Source organism: Cottoperca gobio, chromosome 14, assembly GCF_900634415.1.
Source record: "Cottoperca gobio chromosome 14, fCotGob3.1, whole genome shotgun sequence".
Taxonomy (NCBI): Eukaryota; Metazoa; Chordata; class Actinopteri; order Perciformes; family Bovichtidae; genus Cottoperca; species Cottoperca gobio.
In genome coordinates this window covers 7568493-7587797 of record NC_041368.1, presented here as the reverse complement: position 1 = coordinate 7587797, position 19305 = coordinate 7568493, and the positions used below count along the sequence as shown (strand labels likewise).

General features: G+C 37.9%; 1 protein-coding gene across 1 annotated transcript; it reads right to left on the bottom strand.

Annotated features, from left to right (window-relative positions):
* Positions 1 to 371: 371 nt before the first annotated feature.
* nectin1a (nectin cell adhesion molecule 1a) lies at positions 372 to 17658 on the bottom strand. The gene is made up of 10 exons (XM_029448346.1): positions 17267 to 17658; positions 7762 to 7874; positions 7016 to 7274; positions 5837 to 5954; positions 5477 to 5658; positions 5269 to 5386; positions 4451 to 4602; positions 4224 to 4356; positions 4067 to 4130; positions 372 to 1499 (listed from the first exon to the last, which is right to left on the bottom strand). The coding sequence occupies exons 1-10, from the start codon at positions 17316 to 17318 to the stop codon at positions 1185 to 1187; spliced, it is 1506 nt and encodes a 501-aa protein (XP_029304206.1). The 5' UTR covers positions 17319 to 17658; the 3' UTR covers positions 372 to 1184.
* Between the last annotated feature and the right edge of the window lie 1647 nt (positions 17659 to 19305).

Below are 19305 nucleotides of genomic sequence, written 5' to 3'. Positions count from 1 at the left end.
ACGCCGAAAAGGGCAAATATGCTTTCAACTGTAAAACTTTATGGCCGTGTTTGTACTGTAATATTATTATCCCAATATATTTTGAGAATGGGACCTTGGACGGGCAGAGAGTGGTTTCAAGTGATGCACAATTCATGGTGCTATCAGAGGCAGCAATCTAATCTTTCTGATTTTGCCCCTGAAAGAGACAAGCTAATGCTCATCTTAGCATGCTAACATGGATGCAATGACAATGCTAACATTTAGTCAATACTTCACATAACATATCAATGCTGGTCCTAAGAAAAAATACTATTTAGAATTAAGAAATAGAAGAAGAGTTGTATGGTGTTGTGGTTTTCAGTCACTATTGATACAAGTTTACATGATCATTTTTATTTAAATGCTAGAAATTCAGGGCTCATCCAACAACCAGTGTCAATGAATACTAAAATCCACAGATACCACAAATAAAAACATCAATTTCATATATCAACAAAATGTCTTCAGTAAATAAAAATGTTTTTAGATTTTCTTTCTTTGCAAGAAAAACACAAATGATACAAAATACAAGCACAATAAAAGTATTACATAAGAACAGGTGGTAAAACCTGAGGTCTGTTGTTCCTCAGTAAAGGGTTTGTGTGTACAACACAGGATAAAGAGAGTGGGCATTAGAGATTAAGTAGGAAATTGTCTTTTTTCCCTTTCTTTTTTTCTTAAAAAAAATAAAATGATACCACAGAGGATAAAGTAAGGGGTCAACGACATCAGACATCAATAGATAATCCTATTCATTCAGCTTGGAGTATTTTCCAATCAAATGTCATACATCCATGCAATATACACAATTGAGTCAACTCATCTTTAACTTGACCTTCCTCCATCCTAAACGTCTGAAACATGGTTCAATAATTGTCCCTTTTCAATGAATAGAACACACAATGAACACAACACAATAAAAGACCGTCCAGAAGGGAGAAAATGTTTCAAATTTGGAATCGATTCCAAGTCCAACAACAAAAGCTGCATAGTCCTTTGACCTCCAGAGCTGTCCACAATGGGACAGACAGTGCAGAGACACTGCCTGATAGTCCAGGGTTAGCCACATTTTCCCAGCCTCCTCTTAGGAAAGGTTCGAGTTTAAATCTGGTCGTTTCCTCGGAGATTGCTTGAGAGGTTTGAGTTTGCGACAAAGTGTAAGTTCAGACGTACTGCTCTTTGGGAAAAGTGTATGCAGCCACTCCCGGGGGAGGAGAAGACAGGCCCACAACCGAGGGGTATTTAAAGATGGCCGTGGTGTGTGTAGGAGGGGAGAAGGTGTTTTTTGGCGTGCTGGTGCCACTGCTGCTAGTTGCAGTGGTTGGTTGTGAGGAGGGGTAGGGGTGTTGGGGCAGAAATGAGAGAGGGGGCTTAATAGGAGGGGAGTAGGGCTCCGGGTAGTCTTCCTTGTTGCAGGCCAGTCTGTAGCTCACATAGTCCGCTGTGTTTGGAAGCTCTTCATAAAACCGCCCTGAGTGCTGTGGAGAAATGAGAATGATTTATTAAAGAATACAATACATATGTACATGCATGCATACAGTACATATAGTATGTACTTAAAGGTAACCTGTGAAGTTTATGACCTTCTTTTTTTTCTAAATATATTTTTTAATTGAGTGAGTAAGGGTCTGATTGTTACACAATGAACCCTGTTTGAATTGCTTATCCACAAATCCCATACAGTCTGTACGGTTGTCATCACAGATTATATTCCATCCACACACACTCACACACTCACACACACACACACACACACACACACACACACACACACACACACACACACACACACACACACACACACACACACACATGCACGATAGACAGGACAAGATAAAGATGATACAAAGGGTTCCTTAAAATCTTTGGATGCTGGGTGATTCTGCTGCTCAACTCAATTTACAGAGCTTCGGAAATTGAGCTCCATATCTTAATTGTTTCTCTTTGTTGCTTTCCTCCGCCGTTGTCCTTTCAATAATCTAGTAATATTTCATTAATGCTTTTAATAGGTGTAAGTGAATGTTTCTAATTGTATCACAATACCAAAAGGCCTGTATGAGGGAGTGGCTTTGAGTGCCACATTTTAAACATTTATCTGTCTCTATTGTAGTATATTCTTGTTATTAATTTATATCAAATTAAACATACATTGGTAGTTTAATATTTGAGCTGTAAACATTCCTTCTCTTTTTTTTTTTGCACCTCTCATCTCTCATCAAGATCTTTATTCCATTTGTTGTATACAGTATGTTTTGTAGCCGTTCTTATTGCTCTCAGCTGTCTTTTTATATCCCTTTATTTTTGTCATTTTTATCATTTCTCCTACCTCAGTTGGAACTGTATTTCTAAAGGTAAAATGTTCTGTTATCCAGTTTTTTACATTTGCAAATACTTTAAAACATTCCATGTCTTTTAGTTTATATTTATTCTTTAATTTCTCAAATGTGAATTTTCTGACCTAGTGCTATGGAGCAATGTTGTTATGAGCGGGTCAGCCTCTCTCGGTTCCCATAAAGGTCAGCATCGTTCAGACAGTTTGGAACTAGCCAACTCTGCAAATTCACATTCACACTTGCAATAGTAGGGAAAGCACAAGTGTTACTAATAACATTAACGATGTCTATTCAAGTGTCCCAGTAATCCATGGCAGTGTGACAGTGAGCCAGCTTGCACAATACCAGGACCCTGAAAGCTGTTTAATGAAATTCATTATATGTTTTACACTGCTTTTTCTACTGTGTTATGTCAAAATGTTTTTCTGTAAAAAACAACCTGTAAGAATAAGGTGTTTGGTGACCTCACATGTTTGCAGCATGGCTCTAATCAGTCAGTATTCATTGAGCTCATCTGTGTTGGTGTGCAGACTTCTACATAATTCTTTGTAACGGTTTTCCATATAAATACAAAAACTTTAAATCTTATTAAACTATTTAAATATTACGAAACGTAGTAGAACACACTATGGGGTGAATTTCACAAAAGGATTGTGTGGATTTGCGGCTGCTAAACCTGCACAAATATGTGAAAAAGAAAGAAAAGCAGCCACAAATGGTGAAGTGCACCCCTAACTGCGCTGCCAGTTCTCCTGTTCTATTTGCACATTTTTAAATTCGGTAATATGCATACATTTGGCAAAAATGTCCCCTTTTCCATGCAAATGAGCCTCATTTCAATAACAGTCTAAATCAGAAAGATCAGCGCTAATAGCCAGTTATCATAGTATAGATTTCAATCCCGAAAACAGTTTGTCTGTCACGTGTAAATGCCTTGCCTGAATTTTTGAGAAATCCCTCTGCAACTGTTTGGTCAGGACCTGTAGCTCGCAGTCTGAAAATGTTTTGTTTTTTTCTCTCTCTGCCATTTATCTGCCTCCTGTGTTTTTGGCACAAAGGCAACATTTATACTTTGCCAGATGGATAAATGTAATCAGATTCAAAAAAGGTAAAATTGTATTGTATGACTTGTTTCTGCAGTCCATTCTTTGTGAACTCACCCATCTATGTACTAGATGCGTATATCCTCTGGGCCGTATTCACAAAGGATCTTATCATATCACTGGGAGTCCTTGTAAATGGCACTAAAAGTTCCTTACTAAGAGTTTTATTTTGAGAGCTATTGTTAGTCCCGTTGCTATGTTTTGTGAGTGAACTTCCTCACTATGTCCACAGAGATTGGTTGATAGGTGACCGGTCGGCGTCATTAATGTGAAATATAATATTACAGGAGCGTGAGGAACAAATTAAATTAGAGTATGATAGATACATAGATACGGTTGTTTTCTGTAGTAGTAGTAGCATTATGTAATATTATTATCAGCTACCAATTTCCTATTGTGAAATTTTAGGACTTAAACCCCCTCAGCCAGCCAGTGGTAGCATTAATTGTATTTTAAACTTTTTTTATTATTCCACAATTGCTATTTATTCTGATAAATACCAGGTAGTGCGGACATACCAAAGAAATACCCACTACAATTTTACAAAATGTAAGGAAAAACTAATTCTTACATGTGAAATTTAAATTAAAAACACAACACAAAGGTTACCTGGATATCATCTGCTGGTCTTTTCCTTATCGGCTGGGAAGGTTTTTTGGACGGAGAGTCATTTCTGATCAAAGAGAATAGAAGTTAGACAAGGAAGATGGTCATAGACGATTCAAAGCATGTTGGGACAATGGATTATAACGGACTGTTTACATACGAGGAGTTGCCTTTTCTACTTCTTATTTTGAGCACCAGCACTGTGACAGTAATGCCCATGAGCACTCCAGCAGCCAGTAATAGGGCGATCACGCTAATGACATCAGCCGTTGCGATCTGTGGTAGAGGCTTTTCTACAAAGAAAACAAACACATTCCACATTGTTCACAGTATATTTTGGGGTACAGTGTGTCGTATCAAATGACCCCAGACTCCAGGTAAACATACCAATAACGCTGACTTCCACAGAGCCCGATCGTGTCCCAATGCTGTTGGTTGCATCACACACATAGATGCCTTGCAGGTCGTACGTGATCGGCCCCTTCAGGGTCAGTACGTTGTCTCGGATCTCAGCATTGGTCGGTATGGAGCCATTAACCCTGCAGAAAATATAGGAAATAAAACCTTAACAAGAACCGCACACAAGCAACATTTTGTCCACTTGATGCCCTGAACATTTGTGACCTTTGCTTCTTTGTTTTGTGAAGAGGCACAATTTCCCAAAAAAATCAACAAAATAGAATTAATGAAAGAGAACAGACAACAACAAAGTTTGGGTGAACAAGTTTGATTACAATTGCAACTTGTCCATACATAGAGTGACTGTTATATACAGCCTATTCAAACATGTCAATGAACAATAAGTTCATCATATTCGGCGTAGCCTGACTATATCTATATATAATATATATGTATATATATATATATATATATATATATATACAGAGGTCTATGAGTTTACTGCAAAAAAACGACTAATACAATACAAATAATATAGCAAAAGGAAAGCAGAAGGTGTGTTTACTGGTTCATCTGTATGCTTGTTGGCCCTTAGAAAAGAAACATAAAGTAAACATACATTTTTGGAAGGACAGACTCTTTAATATAATTCATCAAGAGAAACCAGATTCTGTTATATTTTCTGATCCATTTTGAGTGAATCTCAATTTAAAGACACAACACAACGTCCCTGATGCATTGTAATAAAGTGGTCTCACTTTGTCAGTAAATTTGAGTGAAACACAAACAAACAGAGTTGTACTCACAGTCTCCACTGATACAGAGAGACGGCCGGGTTGGCATCGGCTTGGCAGCTCAGCTGGACGTTCTCTCGGTTCAGGTACCAGTTTCCATCATACCCACCCACCGAAACATCGGGCTCATCTGGTACAAACACAAAGAAATAACAGAAAATGAGCTTGTAATAGTGTTGATATTTTACCTGAGCTTATTGTTATATGTGAAAAGACTTACACTGAATATCAAGGGTGACACTGTCGGTGAAGACCTCCTCGTTGTAGGTGGTGACGCAGGTGAGCGTCTCCTTGTGTGTTTCTTTGCGGGGCACCAAAATGTATTCACTCTGAACAGTGAACGTGCCGTCTGAGTTCCTGTACTCCCGGGAGGTCACTTCTCCTGGCACTTTCGTCTCCCATCTGCTCTCATCAACAAGGAATAAAGGTCACAACACACAGATACATTGATGTAGGCAGATTACGTGTGATTTAAACAAATAGTGGTGTTAACACACAAGCTTGGTTCACTTGCAGTAGTAAAACTCTTAAAAGTGAGGGTGAATTCGAGAAAAAACACTCCTTCCACTAAAGCACACACCTGATGGTACCGGCTGGTTTTCCGTTGGCACAGATGCAGGTGGCCACCGGTGTTTTCAGATTGGATGAACGAGCCACCAGCGTCGGCGTGGACAGACTCATCTGAGTTGTTGGGCGAACTGAGGGAATGAAAAGCAACACAAGCATTGAATTAATATAGAATTAAAAAAATGTGAAGCATGATAATAGTATAAAGTTTACCTTACGAAAGCATATTCAAGGGCTTGACAGGTACTGTAAAAGCTTTGACTTTCACTGTGTTCGGAATCGCAGGCTAATGCACCATTCATACTAAGAATGACGTCAAATTGAGGATGTAGTGAGTTCCTGCATACTGTAGTATGCAGTGCAGGAGAAAGGCCCGGATGTACATATACTAGATTAGTAAGAATTTAAGAGTATGAGAATACACTTCAGTGTGAACAGTCTGCTGGTAATATCCTACTCAATCGTTCATTTAGCAGTCAGTATAGTACATACTGATTGTGTATGTAGTATGTTAGCATAATGTGATTTCGAATTCAGTCGTTGACTCGAGAGTAAATATGAATAGCATTCTCATCATAAACAAATCAGCCTCCTAAATCCATTTGCACACGACCACATCATTTTCTATACTAGCGGGTTCCCTGGAAATAAAGGTAATCAAAATCACAATATTACTGTGTTCAGAAAACTGTATACAGTATTTTTAAACGTTTGAAAGTTCATTCTTGACATTGGAAACAGTCATTTGTTTAAAAATAAATTAAAAAGAATCCTAAACTAGTTCTTAAAAATAGAAACATTGATAAATCAATGAGAACTACCTTATGTGTCGACACCTTAAAGGGATAGTTAGACATTTTGGAAAACAAGCTTATTTGCTTAAGAAGATAAGATTGATGCCACTCTCATGCATGTATGATAAGTATGAAGAGAGACGGTCAGGGGACGGTTTTCTTAGTTTAGCATAAAGACTGAAAACAGGGGGAAACTGCTAGCCTGGGTGTGTCCAAAGGTAAAAAGCAGCCGACAAACACCTCTAAAACTCGCTAATTAAAACGCTTTATATCGTTTGTATAATCAGTATAAAAACTGAAATTTAAAAAGTTTTAAATTGTGGTTTTCCAGGAGATTATGTGCCTTCATATTTAACATTGGATCACTCACTTGAGGATCAGATCATCACAAACCTTACCGTACACAGTGAGGTTTACAGTGTTTTCACGGTTCCCTGCAGGAAACGTGGTGTATTCACAGATGTAGGTGGACTCGTCGGAGAGGCGGAGCGTGGAGAAGGAGATGGTGGTGTCTTCCAGTGTCGGAGTCCGCCGCCTCACTGCTGCATTCTTGAAGGTGACACGGTCCCTGTAGGGCGGGGCCACAGACACACCCAGGGAGGGATTGGCGATCGCCACGTTCTGCTTCGTGCCATTCACCAGCTTCTGCCATGTTACCTTGAGAAAGAAGGATTGAAGAAGTGGAAGTCCTTGATGAGGGGAAGTGAAGAAGCTCTGATATATTTTATTAGTTATGTTATATTGGGTAGGCAGTGGTTTTAGCCCATTAACGACATTGCATATTGCATATTTATATTTTCATTATCGAAGCTACGGTGGGTAATCTTCTCAAAAACTATTTGGAGGGAGGCCTGAAGAGGGTTGTTTTGGTTGGAAAATTTCTAAATCTACCTCTTGCTATCTTCTCATGGTTATCATTCCTATCTTTAATAGCCACTTTCAAATGCATACCACAAGTTTTCAGATAGTTTTTCTACCTTACAGTGTTTTTTCTTATATGGCATTATGGGATGAATATCAAACTTGACTTCATTGTTGTTAAGTGGTAATACAGAAATCAAGCAATGTATTAAAAAAATAGGTATTTGTCTAAAGCAGGCAAAACTGCTGGAATAGTGTAATCCACAGGTGGATGACTGAATACCTGGGATATTTTGACCGGCGGGGAGCTGTTGATGAACCGACAGCGGAGATCCACCTTTGAGCCAACATATCCCCACTTCCCATCATCCATTTCCACAGACTGGCCATTTATTCCTGGAGGAGAAACACAAGAGGTAAAGACATTTAAAAAAAATACTTTCAACTATGCTGGGCATACGCATACACACAAATGCACACATGTTGGCAGCATCAGACTGGCATGCTCTAAGCTGTTCAGTCAGCACAGCAGGGTTGAGCTGCTAAAGTGCGCTGAGCTGTCAAAGGCGTTACATTTCAGCAGCGTGAGACGTGAGCTGAGGTCAAAGGTTGTGGATTAGAGTGAGGTATAAATAAGCACGATTTGTTTGGTTACTGTTCCTACTGACTTACTGATCCCCTTTAACAAATCCACAGCATGTACACCCACTTTCTGTGTTAGTCACATGTGTGATTGTCAGGTATAATGTAACTAACATCATGTTTAATCTGGTAGGTTCATGAAGAATACATTAATGGTTATTCAGGATGCAGGATATAGAACAACCACCACTGAACAAAACAGCTCAGAACAATGGCTGCTCTCATTCTCATACACACATGGTTATACTGTGTACACACACATGCACACATAGAAACCTTGCTAAATATTCATCACTGTACCTCAGTCACCAGACATCTATGATTAAAATATCAAAAGTCTTACCATCAATATGTCTTTGTCATCACTATCTTTTTTTTAATGAAGAAATGCTTTTATTTTTTTATAGTTAATCTATTTAAAGTCTCCTTTTCCTCTTCACGTGGCAGCAGCCAAATAGTATACATAACATATAATGAATATATATATATATATAAATAATAAAAGATTAGTGCTGAAAAGGTTTAAATGCAACCAGAGCAGTTGCTGTCAATTGAATTGTCATAAGAAGTATAACTTTGCTTTTAAGATTTCTAAGATATAAAGTATTCTCACTATATGTATTTGTACTTTATGAGTGTTATTTTTATAGAGGAAAAAAATAACTTTTTAAGAACATGAACTATTTTAGAACTATGATTACTACTTTTACTTGAAAGATGCTAAATACTAACTCACAATAACAAAACAAAATCACTAACTTCACAATCAAGATGATCTTGTGAGCTATATTTGGCTTCCTCTTTTTATTTCTTTATTCTTTAATGTCATATACATAACAATTACAATTGGCAGTAGTAATTGGCAATCAAAATCAATCTCATGCTCCCTTCAACAATAATACAATGCTACCCAAAAGTATGCATCTTATCTCTCACAAGATGAAATGAAAGACACTGGGTTGCAAATACAGAGTAATGTGTGTGTGACGGAGAAGCAACAATGTTCTCATTGTCATTTCTGACATTACTGTAAAGCCTTAGGTTTACTAACTGCTTACTTTTAACTTTCTCAAACATCTAATGCCACAAACCAGATGAAATTGTGCTACATGAATACAATGCTGAACTGTGTCAATATAACATTTACACAGGGGCAATTTCCATATTTCACATATTGTATTTATAAAACAACAACATATAAACGAGGGTCCATAGTACATGGTTCATCATGCAATTCAATATTTTCCTGTTAATAATGGCGGGGCATTGATCGGTCCATCAGTGTTCTAGTCTCTTTCACAGAGGCAACCAATCCCCCCCAGGCTGACAGCTCAGACATCAAAAATAAAGCTGCTCATCTCTCTGACCTCTTGTTAACTAGACGGAAAGCTTTAACACAGAATATTTTGGCATAATATTTCTGTCTGAGCTGTGTAGGAACTAGGAAATTATCATAAAGTGTACCAGAAGAAAATAAATGATAGGTTTTTACATACTGAAGGTTTGTTTTGTGGTAAATTGTGTTGAGCTTAATTTTTCACCGACTGAAATCAAGCAGAAGTGGGGTCAGTGCCCCCTTTCTTTTGACATTTTTAGTCTCAAACTCTTTCCTGTAGTTTAGCATTAATCTGAAATGAATGGACATAATCTGTCCATTGTTTTTCATGCTCTCTTTACCGTCTGGTTATTGGAGGGATATTTGAAGTAGGCTGAAAGTGTGAAATGATTGTTACTCTTGCAGTAACAAACAAAACGAAAACTAACAAAATGCCCCAAAACGACATATCTTGACGTTTAAATGATCAAACTGTTGGTGGCTGGATTGCCTTGTGGGTAATGTAGGTGCCAGGTTTTGGGAGGACGAAACGAAGGAGGAATGTGTACAATAAAAAAAAATGATATCTCTGGTTCTGCTGCATCAAGGAAGAGTACTCTGAATTTGGATGATTTGAAAAAAGTCATAACAACAACATCAACCCATGTTTCCACAGTCACAATCCATTAGATCTGACTGTACAACCATCAGTCGCTCTACTGATAGGCTTAGACAAGCTTAATGTGTGGTGTGCCCCAGGGGTCAATTCTGGGTTCAATCCTGTTCTCTGTGTACCTGCTGCTCCTCGACCACATTGTTTATTAATATATTTTATCATGGTTACACTGTCGACACACAGCTATATCACTCATTTAATCCCAATGAACTCGACACAATTCAAAACTGCATTATAAAACTATTTTAAACGTTTTCTCTTGCATGAATATTAGAAATCCTTAGTTGGTCCTAATACTGTTACTGTACACAGCATTACTCAAACTCGACTTGTCCCATCATTCAAAAATATTAAATCTGCTGTTAAAAATCTTGCCATTAAGTTAGACCTCCCTCTGAATTTTGAGCATCATGGGAATTCATTGCTTCAGTCCAGCTACTTTTCAGTAAAGTAACAGTACAAGGTTTCTCCTTTATCTTAGAGCTTTGAAAAAAGCAATGCATGTGTTTACCACATCACGACTAGTCAGTGCACATCACTGCAGCAAGACTGCAGAGTTCTATCACACATTACAACGATTCTTTCAACTGGCTTTCTACTAGCATCAGGATATATATTGTTTTTATTGTAGTCTTGCCATACAAGGCATTACAATGCCAGGTCCCTCTATACTGAAAAGACTTTGGAGCAGCCCTCTTGATTCTCCGAGTAAGAAAATCAGAGGGGGAAATGGTCTTAAATAGTTTTTTCCCTACAGGATTAACTACATCAAATTAAATTTGAACTGATTACACTACAGAGAGACAGAGAGAAATGGTGAAACAACAGACCAATTTATGAGTTTAAAAAGTTTAATTGTCTATGGTTTTAACACTTCTTTATGTTCGAGAGAACTGTAGACCATGACCTGCTAGTGAGTGCAAAAGTATTTTGAAGTCGTTAGAAATGGCATGATACATCTGAATGACATAAGAAGATCCATCAACAATGATCTGAATAAAGGTCAACCACAGACTGAGCCTGTGCGAGGGACAAAAAGGTAATCAGCTCTGAAATACATTTATGAATTGAGCTCTTTGCAAACTCTCAAATCTCTCTAAACACTGATCAAGCAGGTGGATTTACATAATTCAACTTCTCATAAACCAGGAGAGGTCAAACACCAATCTGCACTCTTAAAACTGCAATACTTTGGCTTTACTACCACCTACAACATTTGAAAGAAATGTTGATGATTTTGCTGGTAACTTTGAACTTTTAAATCATTTCAAAAATACAAGAACTCAAATTCAACTGATGGCAGGCTGAATTATTAAATGGATTTATGACACAAAATGCACAATTTCGCAGAGAAAATGCACAGCACGTTAGTGCTTAGCTAGTTTCCCATAACCTGAAAGATGAAAACACGAAAATAAAGCCTCAATTAGATTCTGATGATTAGAGTGTATTAATTCACTACTTAAATAGATTTGTTTGGGCTCGTCTTATAATATAAATCTGCACAAAAAGCATTTAATATGCAAAATCGTATTTGGTATATGGTACATTTGTGCTTGTTCTATGCATGCAAACACGCAAGCAAAAGCTTAGGAATACAGATAGACCCATCTGCACTGCTGAAATCAGTCATCAGAAAAATGACCAACATCATCAAATGATGTCACATAAATCTGAGCCAGACATGTGTTTTGTTATATTAATAAGTTTAATAGTTTTGTATTAGAGCAGGAGTTCACCACGCCACACTTTTATAAACCATTGTGTGAGTCTGTGGGGGTTGTTATGAGGGAAGAAAGCCAGCAGTGAGAGTAGATTACAGCATTTAGGATATTAAAATGCATCTGCATCATCGTGTATTTGCTGCTGTACACATTTTCTCTTGGTTAAATTCTCAGTTCAACATGAATCATCGTAATCTAGTTTTGTGGCATACACCATATCATACATACTGTCATATTGGCCAATGCAAAGTAAATCCGTAGGAACATAATTGGTAGAAGATGGTGTAACAACAACAGTACTGAAGACGTTTGGATAAAGGGTGAAACGTCTGTAGCTCTACAATAGGACGGTCACTGTGTAAAGTTTAAAGCTTAATTTTCACACAAATATAAAACTTTCATTACCAAAATATCTGATGGATGAAATGTATGATGATATATATTAAAGAAGGGGTGTCAAACATGTGGCCCGCGGGCCAAAACCGGCTCGCCAGTGGGTCCAATCCGGCCAGCGGGATGATTTTGCAAAGTGTAAAAATTTGTTGTTTTGATCATAAAGTAAAATACTGTTCCAGATACCCATGACGAAATGGTTTGTGTTTTTGTAGATACACTGATCTGTAAGTTGTAATACATATGTGTAAATGATAAACTGAGGCATAATATTGTTGAAATTGCACCTTTCTTTCTTAAGAAATTTCAGTTTATAATGTTTTGTAAAAAGATAGTTAATTAAATGTGAACATTTTCAGAATGTACTTTCTTGCACTAAAACGAAGGGACAAATTTGGAGTTGTCGTTATTTATAGGTTATTATGCTGTGATTTTACTGGTCCGGCCCACTTGAGATCAAATTGTGCTGTATGTGGCCCCTGAACTAAAATGAGTTTGACACCCCTGTATTAAAGGAATAGTTTTACTGATACCACTCTCACATCTGTTCGATGATTCTGAAGTTACAGTCAGCATCTGTTAGCTAACCACAGAGACTGAAAACAGGTAGCCTGGCTCTGTCTAACGTTAACAAAATATTTATATTAGTACTGTCATCTAGCTTTTGACAAGAAAGCAAATAAGTCGTAGTTCCAAAAATGTCAAACTACTCCTTTAAATGATGTTGTCTGGAAGACGGTCTGTAGTGTGTTCACCTTTTATCCATAGTTAATATGGGAAAACATATAAACTCAGTAAATACGGAAAAGCTCAAGTCATCCATCTTCTCTACCAGTCCTGCTTTATATCAGGGAAGTAAAATACGTTTTACTTGTGTCAAGTTTATTTGTATGTATCCCACTGATAGTCCCCCCTACAGAGCTCTGTCGCTGAACTGATTAGGAGCTTTAGGGGAAGGCAGAGCAGCTCTGACACACACACACACACACACACACACACACACACACACACACACACACGCACACACATCTCGTTGACCCCACATCTCTCCCACCTTCCTATTTTCCGCTGCATCCATTCACATTCTTCTATTGTTTAAACTATGGGAAATGACCTCACCAGCACCCATGACAATAATCTATAAACAGCAGCACACTGGCAAGAGACGGCCATGGGAACGTAACCAAACAATAGCAATATTGTTTCACACTTGAATGGGCAACGTGCAAAAACAGCAAGAGCATCTCAGTGTGGTGCTGGGCTTTTTGTTCATATCCTGAGTGGATATCCTCTTTCTTTCGTCATCATTCTCATTATGTGATGAGCCACTTTTGACCTTTACTCATGAGGTTTAAAGGAGAGACATTGAGAGGCTTTGCTGTAGGATTTTTGGTAAGAGTTTACAGACTTGGGGAAACACTAATACAAATATAATATGATCCTTCTTCTTTAAACAGGAATGCCTCATTGAGATTCAGACAATTCAGAAAAGAGTGTTCTGGCCACAATAATGTAAAGGTTTTGACCCTGGAAACAACCTAAATGGTACTTTGAAACAACTAAAGAGCTGTATAAAAACAGACTACAGCCATGTTAGTGGCTCTGTGAGGCTGTACCAAGGCACAGAGTTGCTTTAGCACAACAATGCATGCATGCTGATGTTAAGCAAGTATAAGGCTCATTATGTTCACTATTGTAAGTTGGCACATTAGCACTAACACTTAGTACAGCTGAGGCTGATGGGAATGTTGTTAGTTTTGCAGGTATTTAGTCATAAACCAAAATATTGGACACATTCAAATGTTTCACTTGATGATACAACTACATGAAAAGTTAAGTGGTCACCAATGTTACTGCAATTCATCTTTAGGGGAACATAATTGTGTGTACCAAATTGTATGGAAATCCATCCAATATTTATAATATAATATAATAGTTAAGATATTTCAGTGAAAACCATAATGTCGACCTCAGGGTAGCGCTAGAGGAAAAGTCAGGGATCACTAAAGTCAGCCAAAAGGTTGAGATATTTCAGTTCAAATGGTTCAGACACAGACACACATACTATAGTTACAATCCATGAAGCCATGCCGCTAGCGTGGCTAAAAATTTTAAGACCAGTCAAAACAATGAGACTAACACATCCAAAACTACCCCATCAGCAGCCGTAAATCTATTTAAATAGACAGATTTTAGACAGAATTAAGGCTTTTTTAAATGTATTATTAATTCAAACACGGAAACCTAAATCTGAAAATGTTGCACATAAGATAAATAAAAAAAAGGGGATTTGAACCAAAATCCACAATCAGTTTATTTATACACTCCACAGTGTTTGGCCAAATTGAATAGAAAATTGGAAACGAAAGCAAAGAGAAAATCAAAAAGCCAACTGTTCTCTGTCACATTGGCACCAAGTCCATTTTTCAGGTATTAACAAGCATGTGTTTCAGACTAAAAATATGAGGCTGACATCATTATCTACAAAATGCTGTTAATAAAATTGTAATGTTAAACTGCAATGATTCAAGGCTGAACAAACTACATCGGTCTTCTGCAAACAGAAGGCCACAGATACGGAAAAACTGACCTCATGCGAAAGATGAGAAAATGAAAAAACAGAGAGACAGGACAGATTAACTGTTTAATCTTTAGGCCATCAAATCTGTGATTGATCGGGGATTACACACTGTGTTTGAGTCTTTGGCCTTGTGACTTACAATGTGGGGAAACCTGAAGCACAGTGTAGACCAACTGACCCACACACACAAAAATACACACAATGCTCGGACTAAAGTCTTGCCGTTAACTAAGTGCAGTGAAAGTGACAGAGAATCAACTGGTTTGTGATACGACTGTATACCACTACCTGTTATTTCACATGGCAGCACATGGCTTTACCACCAGTGGAAACTCGCTTTTGGACATCCATGTTGCTCCTCTCGATTTTAGCCTGATTGAAATGGAGAATAAAAAATGTTCTTCTCTCATTTTCCGTTAAATTGATTATAATCTCTCATTGTTTTTGATTGGAATCTGTGATGGTGCATGGATACGTGTGCATGTTTGTGTGGGTGTGTAAGCTGCAGGAACGTGGAGTGTGCACTTGGCCGATGTTCAGCGGGCAGCTCACAGGATTATGGTGACTGTTGCTGTTGCGTCTGTGTTTTGGGACATAAGAGGAAAATAAAAAAAAACAAGAGAGAGAGGACATGGAGAGAAATGGAGAAAATGTCTGTGGAGGAAAGATGAACTGATTGAGAGAGAATGAAATGGGAAAGAATTTTCTTCTTTTTTTTTAAATGGGCTGACTCTGGAGAGGGAGTTGCACAAAGAAGAGACAAACAAAAAAGGAAGAGGACAGAAGGGCTGTCTGCTTGTGCTGGATTATTTCTGTGGGGTAGCGTCTGTGTGTTCCAGCTGTGGACAGTGGATTATTCAACAATTCAGGAGGATGCCTGTCTCTCAGTCTCAATCAGCCTTTTCTGTGTGTGTGTCTGTGTGTGTGTGTCTCCATAGTGGAGGACTGCAAATGTATGTGTGAAAACATATCTGTGATTGCTTGTGACAGCACTTGCATCAACCTGCTGGCTGACAGACTCTGAGTCTGGAGCCAGGAGAAGACAGACACGCTGCAGCAACAGTCAGCAGCCTGGGTCTTGGCAGCGATCATGTTGTTATACCCTTACTGCTCAAACACTGCTCCCAGTGCAGCTCTAATCCACTGCCCTGTCCTTTAAGTTCAAAATCCCACACATGCCGTGGCCTCACACTCAGTAATAACACATATACACACATACTGTATGCACACCAGCAAATTACTGCTCAACTAGCACAGGGGGGTTTACTACCACTGAGTGAGTGAAAAAAGCAATCACAGCAGATGTCACAGCGGCTAAATACATCCGTATGCTGCCACAATCGCTTTTGTCATTACGTAATATATATACCATCACCCCCCACCTCTTCGATTGTGCTGTGATTACACAGCTGCACCTGCTACAATGAAGCAATAGTTAGTCCATTCATTCAGACACACACATAACTCTGTAAGATGTGGGGATGCCATCTGCATCCACGTCTTAGTGTGATTACACTAGTGCACCTGCTGAAGGCGAGTTTAGTTTGACAACTGTGTAGGGCTGACTGAAAAATGCAACAGCCTGTTGAGATGGGATCAGGAGTAAAAGTCATATAGTTTCAGAGTTTAAATCATTTGGATATGAAGATGTTATGAAGTTTGATGCCCCTGAAACTGTCAGAGTTTCACTGAATGGAGCAAAAGGGGAATAAGAAGTTGAGCAAGAACTCTAACATGAAAATGAATGAATCTATAGTATATTGAGAATCAACTTCATTTTAAAAATCCGACACATCTTATATTGGGTTTATAAATTGGTGATAGTTAATAAGTAGTTTACTGATCCAAAGAACTCTTGGGTAACAAGGTTGTGAAAGATCTCACTAACATCACAACTTGGCATCCCAAACGTTGGTCTTATTAATGGCTTATAACAGATAAAACAACTGTAAATTATTTATTATTAATTAATTGCAAAATATAAACCCTTTATCAAGAGTGACTAATCAGAAAGTGGTAACCCTTTTTATTTTATATTACTACATGTACTTAAATGAAAATTACGGCAATAATGATGTAGGGATGATAAGTGTTTAAATTAAGACTATATATGTAACACTAATGTAAAATACCGATATAACACTGTATATTCATATGCATGTACATCATATATAAAATAACGTATCAAAATAAAAACTCTAAAAACGATAACATACTCAAAACAATACAGGATACAGAAGCAGCCACCAATTTAAACTACAACAACTACTATGCTATGATTTCTACTTTTAATGTATCCATGTTCCTTCACTCTTCGACCTCCCTGTGTCTGTCCCTTCTTTGTGATTGATTATAGATTTGATACAGAGAATTCAATCGTGTCTTTCCCTTGGATTCACACCGCTAGTGTCTCATCACTATGCTTTAAGAGGTGCTGAGAAAAGCAGAGCAGCCTACCTGGAATAACACAAGTTGTTATCAGGAATATCCTAAATCCAGTGCTGTCCATGCCCAAACCACCGTTGCCAGCTTCTCGCTGTGGTTAAATTCCCAGTGTGCACTTGTTTTGCGGCTGCTGCCTCCCTGACTGAACACACGGCAGCAGGTTCAGCTTCAGGTCGGTCTCTAGGGTCCTGTCCGTCCGTGTATGCGACAAACGAAGCAAACACACTCCTCTAATTCACAAACAAATATTTCTCAAACTTTACTCTGCATCCGTCACTTTTTCTGTCTCCCACACTAATTCCGACTTCCCTGTGAGTAGTAGCGGAGCTGCAGCCGTCTCTGTCCGGCAGAGGCTTGGCGGGGATAAAGAAGCTTAACGCGTGGGCAGATTATTTCTGAGATAGCCTACCCCCAGCCCGAGCGACAACTATCAGTCACTGTGAGAGGGTTGAGCTGAGCAAACCGCCGGCGCACAGTGTGAGCACAGTTGCATAAAGGCGCAGTCAGGCTATTTTAAATGAGCAGACTCAATAGATGCAATTAGGGGCCCGGACAGGGACGTAGATTCAGGAATTAGCTCCCAGGGATGGTTGGCCCCCCACACTGTGCTGTGGTGCTGGTGCCACTAATGAAGCTGAGCCTTGATCTATTGTGTTGGCTGACTTTTGATTGAATAAATAAATGAATGGATGATTACTAAGCGTAGGAGGTGGTATAACGAAAAGTGTTTTGTTGCCTTACACAATTTAATCATTTGTGATCTCAAATTACTGATTTGTGCTCTTGACTTAATATTTTATGTTTTGCCTCCACCATTTTGTACAGTACAGCAAACGCTTTTGGCATGGCATATTCAGCAGTCAGAAATTTGAGGAAGATAACGAAGATAAAGAAGTAATTTATGAATTTCTCCACATTAGGGGTGTAGCGATCCAATAATAAAAAATAATGATTCAATTATATCATATATCAATATCATTGACATTACGAAACGGAAATATATAATATATATATAATATTTATATATATAATATATATATATATATATATATATATATATAATATATATATAATATTTATATATATAATATATATATATAATATTTATATATATAATATATATATAATATTTATATATAATATTTATATATATATATTACAGTTAGCACTGCTTGCTTACGACGTGAAGTTGCAGAGTGAGCGTGTATGACGGCAAGTGAATAACATTAGTTGTGTGTAGCAGTGCAGTTAATTTGTCGGTGATTAGTGCGACAATCAGGCTAAGCACTCGTGTCTTGCTAGCCACCTGCTGATTAAAGTGAAAGAGGCCCCAAAGTTAGCCCGGCTCACTTTAGGTAGGCTTACCCTTAAGGTGGACCAGCTATTCTCACACAAAAGGAGGTCTATTTTTATTAAAAATAATGGATTGTTTTCCATTCAAATGTGTGGAAGAGTCCAGTAATAAAATTGTCAAATCATATTTTCGTTGCTTTTTGTGAGTTGATATAAATGTAACTGATTGTGTCAAATAGACATATGATAGATCCTCATATTGATCCTAGGCCCCTGAATCGGATCCTATCTAAATCATTTTGTGTCAGACTTTGTGATTTGGCAAATATTGTATTATTGTCAAAGAATCTGTATAATATTGTATCATGATTCAACTTTTCATTTAGACCCCTACTCCACATCCCTGAAGCCGAGTTTTTATGAACTGGATGAAATACATAGTGAAATTAGTTTTAAAAAATGTGTTTAAGGGATCTCAAAGATAACACAATGTTGTGTTTAACAGCCAAAACCCAATGTACAGTATATCCACATAATAGCCCAGTAATAAAACCATATCGAATCCAAGGGTACACGCAGGTGAAACTAATGCCCATTTATGCCAAATTTCAATGACTAATAATTCGAGAGCACAAATTATATATTTCTTTCTCCATGACACCTCCCGGGCTATGTAGATAATAAATAAATGAATGGAAAACAAATGAATACAAATGGTAAAGCTGACACTTGTAGCACTATGTGGACACATGGCTGTA